Genomic DNA, 8,774 nt, shown 5'->3' on the forward strand with positions numbered 1-8,774 from the left:
CGACAAACAGACGTATCTGCACTACAAATAGGATACTTCACTACGACAAACAGACGTATCTGCACTACAAATAGGATATTTCACTACGGCAAACAGACGTATCTGAAGGGCCGTGCCCATATTTCCAATGGCAGCGCGACGTAACTCAAAATCATAAAAAGTGCAGATACGTCGCTCTGCCTTGGCACGGCAGGACATGTAGAACACACAGACACAAAGGGCAAGTAATAACTATGTACATGTAGAACACACAGACACAAAATGCAAGTAATAACTATGTACATGTAGAACACACAGACACAAAATGCAAGTAATAACTATGTACATGTAGAACACACAGACACAAAATGCAAGTAATAACTATGCACATGTAGAACACACAGACACAATGTGCAAGTAATAACTATGTACATGTAGAACACACAGACACAATGTGCAAGTAATAACTATGTACATGTAGAACACACAGACAGAAAATGCAAGCCTACGCTGAGTTATTCTCTCCTGACAGGCCAATACCAAACGCCTGCTTTTCCTCTGACTCAAAGGAGTAGACGGAGTAGCAGTCGGAGATGAAGTTCTGGAACTCTTCGTTGACGCTGCACGAGTTGGTGCGGACCCGGAGGTGACGTAGGCGGGGCACGCCCATCAGCTTGTTCTCATAGTAGATGTAGCCCTCGGTTGTGGGCGGCAGGGACTGGCCGTTGTACCACGTGTCCCAGTACAGGCCGTCCATCAGCGGGCCTTCCGCGTACTGGGGAGAGAGGGAGACAACACCTCGCGAGGATCAGCCTGTCCCCGTCGTTTTATGCACAAAAAAAACTCTGAAAATTATGCAAACTGAGCCCATAAATATGAAATTATGCGATTCGGTTAGTTTTAATAAAGAATGATAAAGGGAAAAAATTCAGAAATTATGCAAACTGAGCCCAAAAATGTGAAATTATGCGATTCGGTTAATTTTAACAACAAAGGATATATATATGAAAAAATTCAGAAAGTATGCAAAAAAATGATCAAATTTTTGCTAAATTATGCGAGGTGCATAAAACCCCGGGGACAGGGCTCAGCTCATCATCCGTTCAACGGAATGAACATTTGTGCAGAACATTTGTGTGGCATTGAGATGAAATTAGTTGAGTTTTTTTGTTGTTTTAGTATGGTTTTCACGGCAGTCGCAACTGCATAAGGTCATATGAGCATCAAGGGGTGGATGTCAACAGAGAAGTCCAAATGGGGAATCAGGCTTACTCTGCTCACCTCTCTAGCCTCAACAGCACAAAGTCTGCTTCGACTATCAATGCACCCCGGAAATAGCAGGTCACAAGAGAGTGATAAACATACAAAAGAAGTAGAGGAAGAAATGACGATAGTAAGGATGAGGAAAGAAAAAGCAGCAGTTCCCCCTATGTTGTTCCGGCACAGTATGAGCATGACATTGATGAATCAGCCAATTTACAATTCTACTGTGCATAAAAACATGTTAATATCCTCCCTTTGGGAATGGCCTAAAGTCTAAAGACTCTTCAGTCAGTAGCACTGCCCTGGGGGGGGGGGGGGGGGGGGGGCTGTGATGAAATTAGGCGCACGTCAAAATAATGTAAATGAAAGAAACTGACATTTTTCCGGTCCCTCGGCAATTTATTTCGATTTCTTTTTTGCTCATCACCTAGTGTGTGCATTTCAAAACGTATTTCTGTAGCTCCTAATGCTCAAAAACTGACGTGCTCCTGATTCCATTAAGGTGACACATTTATTCCAAGTCATTTGAGTTTATTAGCCACCACCCCCCCCCCCTCCTCCCTGCTAAGTTTGCAAAGGTCATTTAGTAAGTGTTCATACGAGTTGCGAGCGCCGTAAAACCTTAATTTAAAACATTTTTTTTTAAAAATACTTCAGAGATAGGAATGTTCATTGCACCAACTGAAGAATCCAGTGACCATTTTTTCGTTTTAGTAAGAGTTTTATGGCACTTGCAACACAAATAGGTCATTTAAGTGCCGAAGATGAGAAGTGTTTCTAGAAAGAGTAGCACACAACGAAAAAAAAAGGATAGAAGTTGTTTGACAGGAAAGAAATCCATCAACTGCCCACAAAGTTGTGATGGGCTGGAGGTATAGTCTTGGAAAGAAGTGGTCGCTTTTAAGGACAAGCGGGCTAACCCAGATTTCGGGGGTTTCCAGAAAATCTTGACCTTCACCAAAAGTGGGCATTGACCTACCTATAGGAGAAGTTTGGTTTCATTGGTGGGTATTATATTTGTTTGGTTATAGAGAAAACTCTCCTTGTCTTTTAAAGGAACTGAACAAGGGGCAAAAATTTTACCTTCGATTTTCTCAAAACAGCACTTTTCGGGATAGCCCCCTTGTGCTTAAAAGCGACCAAGTATTACCAGAAAAACTTTTTCTTGATTGCTTCTATCTACGGCAGACACGACCTACCTACATGTACAGAAACTTACCTTCCAAAAATCTTTGACTGTCGATATAGACCTAAAGCTGACCCCATCTTTACTTTCTGATTCCAAAAACAGATCCATCATCAACTTGGTGTAGTAGTACATGCTGGTTGATGACATTCCAAACGAAACTGAAACAAGAATTTTTTATTTTTTGGGGGTTTTAGTAAGGTATTACGGCGCTCGCAACTGCATAAGGTCATTTGAGCGCCAAGGGGTGGATGTCAACAGAGAAGTCATTACAGGGAATCAGACTTACTCTGCTCACCTCTCTAGCTTCAACAGCACAAAGTCTGCTTCTACTATCAAGGCACCCCGGAAATAGCGGGTCACAAGAGCGTGAGAGCGTGACAAACATACAAAAGAAGTAGAGGAAAATGACAATAGCAAGGATTAGGAAAGAAAAAGCAGCAGTTCCCTGTTGTAGTTCAGGCACAGTTATCAGCATGACATTGATGAATCAGCCCATTTACAGTTCTACAGTGCTTGAACGAGAAATGTCCCCTGTTTGGGAATGGCCAAAAGACACTTCAGTCTGTGGCACTGCCCCGGGGGGTAGAGCATGACATTGTTGGATCAGCCCATTTACAATTCTACTGTGCATAAGAACATGTTAATGTCCCCCCTTTGGGAATGGCCTAAAGACACATCAGTCAGTGGCACCGCCCAGGGGGGTAACCAGAAAAGTCAACACTTTATCACTCCAAAAGAGTAGGAACCTAGGGTTATTTAGGGAACACTAACAAATTTCATCATGATCCCAGAAAAGCTTACTACAAATCCTAGCTGGGAACTTTGCAGACCCTAGAACTGAGGCCAACTGACATGAAATGCTAGCAAGGGGCTTACATGGTATCCAATGTTCTGGGAAGAATCCATTTCTAGAAACCTTGTATGAATGTCTGTGTTTTGTGAGAAAAACTGTACAACAGGATATTTGTACATTAGTGTGACATCGTGGTGAAATCGGGCATCCGTCAACATAATGATATCAAAGCAACCAATATTTTTCTGCTCGTTGAGTAATTTTTATCTATTTTTTGTGTTTTTTGCTCAACAACTTTTACATGTCCATTTAAAAACACATTCTGTATGGATGTTTCTGAAAACCTGTGATCAAAGGCACAAAAATGTATATTTGCAGTTTCCAAGGACCCTTAAACTTCGGAAGTCACCAAACTTTGGCTGCTATTTTCTCGCTAATTATACCTCTGACACCAGAGGACCCCCACCTCCTTCAATCACAAATACATGTGTAAGATATATATGGGCAGCTTTTTTTCATTAAAAGTAAGACATACAAAACAAGCTTTAAGATGCAACCATAATAATAATAATTAATATGTTCTAAAATTGATAGGCGCCTAATTCCAGCATGTCAGAACCCAGGTGGTCCCTACGTCCTTTAAGTATCTGTCACCCAAGAACTTAGGTGGTCACGCCCTGTTGAAAAGGCACGGAGAGCAGAGGCTGTGCCTTTTAGCTTTAGTAAGTTTTACTGCACTTGCAACACAATAAGGGCATATAAGTGCCGAAGATTAGAGGTGTTACAAGAGAGTAACAAACGCAAAATAGAAGAAGGGGAGAAAAGGGCGATAGGTGTTTGATAGGAAAGAAGGAGCAAACCACACCAGAGCACCCTCCAACCACCCGCGAGGGGCAGTGCCTAACAATTACTAACATTGCCAGTAGGGATTTACCAGGAAAAGTAACAGACCACACCACCGGCACATATGAAATATCAAACAAAAGAAGAATTGAATAATTAGGCTATAATCAGCTTATACTAGTCTGTAAATCAAATTTAAACATTAAACATTGGAAAAGCTGTTTGAAAAACTAAATACAGGCAAAGAAAGACTAAAAATTACCAACAACGTGGAGGGGAAATGGGAATTGCAAACAGTCTGCTACTAAAAAGTCAAAACGTTATTTTAAAATTACATTACTTGTGAAAACTCCATGCCATTAGGAATAGACAGACTCATTCTACTGCAAATACAAAACAATGAAAGCAATGGAAACTCCACAAAACTACCCAAGTTCAAGAACACCCACTTTGGGATTCGAACCACCGCCATCTGCTCTGTAGTCCGCCATAATACCAAATGAGCTAACGGAGTGCCCTATGCTACTAAAAGTTTTTCTTTTAAATATCCATCTCACACGGATGCCCTCAAACCAAAGAGCTCTAAGGGCATACAACATCAAATATTTTGGCTGGAGAGCCAGAGGAAGACCAAGGCGACGATGGAGTGAATCTGTGGCAGACACCCTCAGAACTCACAGGACGTCCCTCCTACAGGCCACTCGCCTTGCAGCAGACAGACGCCTGTGTCTCCCCGCGACACCCACAGGTACAAGCGGAAGAAAAAAGTAATAAGTAAGTAAGATCCATTTATGAAGAGTAGTAGTTTATCCTTTCTGTCAAAATTGCTGCGCACAAATGAAAAGATCCAGAACTGAACTTTTCTTTCAACAAACACTTCCCATTTTCCAGTAAAACCCCATCACTTACTTATACACACAAATATGAGGAAGACTAAGTAGATGATCAGCTCCCGGAACGTCTGCTTCACAAATAACTCCTGGTCTCCGTCAGATCCTCGGTTTGTAACCCAGAGCCCTGAACAATCAGGAAACAAGGTACAGAAAGTTAAAGACAACTATGACATTAAACGGTCGCTTTAATGCACAAGGGGACTATCCCGAAAAATGCTTGTTTTGAGAAAATCGAAGGTAAAGGTAAAGTTTTTGCCCCTTATTCAGTTTCTTTAAAAGACAAGGAGAGTTTTCTCTACAACCAAACAAATACACACACCAATGAAACCAAACTTCTATAGGTAGGGAAATGCCTACTTACGGTTTGCGTTCAAGATTTCTGGAAAATGGAAATCCCCGAAATCTGGGTTAGCCCGCTTGTCCTTAAAAACGACCAAATATCAACTGATTTCTCAACTGACAATGAAAATCAATATTACGTCCTTGTCAGTTCTATTTCAGTATGTAACCAGGTTTCTGTTGTTGTTATTGCTAAAACAATTTTTTTAAGTTCAGCATAGTAAAAAGATAAAATGTTGGAATGTTGTTGCTGGATAATATTATCATATTTTAGTCTAGGTTTGACAAAGCAATGTAAATATAATCACATCAATGATTTACATTTCTTAAAACATCTTTAAATAGTTATCTCAAACAGAAAGAGTGGAGTGAGGTGAGTGCTCATCGGGGTGTGTCTTTGAAAAAGACACGCTAACCCTAGCTAAAAAATAAACCGAAGCGCTGCACAATAGACTCTAGCAACTTGCAATAGCAGTATCGTGTTTGTTGAATATTTCACATGTGTGTGTTTTTACGTATCTATCTATCTATCTATCTATCTATCTATCTATCTATCAATCTATCTACTATCTATACGTATATATATATATATATATATATATATATATATATATATATATATGACGCCATTATTATTGTAAACCATATTTTCCCATTGGAATCCATCAAATGCAACGTTTATTTTCATACAAAAATAAATATATAAAGTACAAGTTCTCACATCAGTCCCAACAGTAACAAGGAGAATTTTCTTTATATTATTATTAAACAAACTTCTTCCAAATCATATTTTACATTACTCACATGAAACTAATTTCTCACTGCCAACAAACGCATTACTCACTGCCAATAAACTCATTGTAACGCAGTGTCAATAAACTCATTACTAACTGCCACACTGTCAATAAACTCATTACTCACTGTCAATAAACTCATTACTCACTGCCAATAATAAACGCATTACTCACAGTCAATAAACTTTGAACAGCCTCCCTCATTTCTGGTTACAGATTCTTTTTCTATAGCGACTGGTTCTTGAGTTTGAGCTGGAGTCGCCGCCATTTTGCAGGAAATATTTCCTCTCGATCAATACTTTTACTTCAGTTGCATTCCTTGATCTTCAATATTTTCAACCTGAAGATAAGTTTTACACAAACAGAAAGTGAACTATGAATGTGATGCAGACGGAGGGTATACAACCAATTTTACAATTGTGAGGTGCGCTGACAATATGAATCTTATTTCGCAACCTGCAATATCAGCCGAAAATTGACACCGGGGTCAAATTTATAGATATTGAACTGATTCCTTTTTTTTTCAAGTTTAACATGTCTTTTATAATGTCAAATGAATAAATTATAAATTATAAAATCTCGACGTATACATTTAACGTGTACCTCAACTTCGTGAGCACATTTCACAATTTTAGACCACTGAAACATTTTATTTCTGGGCCAAGCAGAGACAAGGGTAGAAATTCTACATGATGTATACCTTATATTGGCTACAGCTTTGGCAACTTTAAGTGTAAGTACCAATATTGTAAAAACGGCAAGGGGAGAATATTTTCTAGACCTCTTACAAATATCGCACACTTTTTCTATTACTATTACAGTAGCCTACTAGATCTAGATCTAGATCTATGATTTATAAATAATAAGTATTTTAGCCTATTTTGTCAGAGGGCAAATCTCAGGTGTCAGGTTACAAAAGAAAGATGGAGATACTTTTTTTTAGGCAATCACCGCACTTTGGTGGGTGACTAAGATCTAGAATCTAATATCTAGATCTAGAGTACATATTGCTAGTCTAGAATCTAGATCTAGATTCTGGAGACTTGTCCTCATGTTTCCCTCCAAAACCATTGATATATTTTTCTTTTTTTTAAAGGGGGGGGGGGGGGCAAAATTAAAACCAAGAGTCTTTGAAGAGTGGGAAAAACGGCGGAGGCTTGTACAGCTCCTCTATCAATAGGCTCCCTTACGTGTGTAAGCCCAAGGGAGTTTTAGACTATGGTTATGGTAGGCCTTGAACTTTGAACCTACAAACTGTTTAGGCCCTAGGCTAGGCCTAGAATTATCTAGGTGTTAGGCGGGGTTTAACCCCTGGGACGGACGAGCTGAAGACATTTTTCAAAGCTTGAGATGCTAGATTCTACACTAAATTACAGCCAAATTGTCATGAAAACTTGTTCAAAACGACCACCTATTGTCGAGGAGAAAAGTGGTCATCTTAGACAAATTTATACATTGGTAAGATCTATGTAGATTCTAGATAGATCTATTCAAAACAACACCAAAAAAGAAACAAACAAACAAAAAAACGCAAGCAGAGCAGGGAAGTGGGGTGTAATTGTAATGGTCGTTTGTACAGTAGACATGACACGTCTTTGAGAAGCAGATTTAGAAAAAGATTGTTCAACTGTAGATCTAGGCTATTTCTGTTATTCGATTAGATTTAAATTATTGCTCGATGTAACCTGTGGGTCCTTTGCCCTGATCTTTACTTTCAGGAATAACCAATCTGCACTGTGGGCCGTTTCGTTTACAAAAACATGATTCAATGATTTGTAATGGTCGTTATCCACAAACTTCTCGTTTTTTCCCCACTTCCTGTTTATGACATGACATACATGGATCGGATCAAAGTTTGTTAATCTATATTTTGATCGGATTAGATTTACTCAAATACAAACTTTCGTTGAGTAACTATAGATCTAGATCTAATTATTTGAGTCTCCTTCTTTAGATGTGAAAATGTAATATCTACCCAACCTCGGGTTTATATCTGTGAATTTCCCTACATTTTCTCTCGATCTATTTGCGAACAATGTAGAAAGTTACATTTTCTTTTTCGTGCAAAAAGAAAAATTTGCTCTCATGATCGAACCCCACATATTTTTTTCGGTAAAAAAAAGTATGGTAGGCCTAGAGACGTGTTGCCTACTAATTTCAAGTAAAAAGAGTAGTGTGTATTTATATTATTATTATTTTATTTATGAAGTTGCGTTAGCCAGATTGTTCTCTCTCTCTCTCTCTCTCTCTCTCTCTCTCTCTCTCTCTCTCTCTCTCTCTCTCTCTCTCTCTCTCTCTTCACACACACACACACACACACACACACACATACTGTGGCAGCTGCTGATGACACTGAGCGAGAGACAGACAAAATATAAAAAAAAGAAGAAAAAAAAAGACAGGAAAAGAATCTGGTGGTGCAAGAGGGTGACACGTGTCATAAGAGACGCCTCGACATGACCTTTACAAAAATGTTTGAGCTACACTGAAAAACAACGACGCGTCCCGACCGTTTAGAGTCTGGGCGAAAAACAGAAGAAAGAAAAAAAGAACCCAAACCCAAAACCACAATAATGACAACATCCTCCCTCCCAAGACTAAAAAAATAACAGACAAACAAACGAACAAAGAACCAAACCAATTTCATCCCCCTCCCCCCTTAAAAAATAGAACAACAACCA

At 39.2% G+C, this 8,774-nt stretch overlaps 1 protein-coding gene across 1 annotated transcript in view; it reads right to left on the minus strand.

Annotated features, from left to right (window-relative positions):
• Positions 1 to 7,913, minus strand: part of LOC101850565 (polycystic kidney disease 2-like 1 protein) — a 26,933-nt gene extending 19,020 nt beyond the window's left edge. The window contains exons 1-5 of the mRNA XM_005098660.3: positions 7,779 to 7,913; positions 6,268 to 6,433; positions 4,977 to 5,084; positions 2,462 to 2,589; positions 489 to 754 (exon numbers count right to left, since the gene is read on the minus strand). Coding sequence (XP_005098717.1) covers positions 489 to 754; positions 2,462 to 2,589; positions 4,977 to 5,084; positions 6,268 to 6,361 — 596 coding nt within the window. The 5' untranslated portion in view covers positions 6,362 to 6,433; positions 7,779 to 7,913. The remainder of the gene's footprint in view (positions 1 to 488; positions 755 to 2,461; positions 2,590 to 4,976; positions 5,085 to 6,267; positions 6,434 to 7,778) is intronic.
• Positions 7,914 to 8,774: the final 861 nt, after the last annotated feature.

Source organism: Aplysia californica, unplaced genomic scaffold, assembly GCF_000002075.1.
Source record: "Aplysia californica isolate F4 #8 unplaced genomic scaffold, AplCal3.0 scaffold00189, whole genome shotgun sequence".
Lineage (NCBI taxonomy): Eukaryota > Metazoa > Mollusca > Gastropoda > Aplysiida > Aplysiidae > Aplysia > Aplysia californica.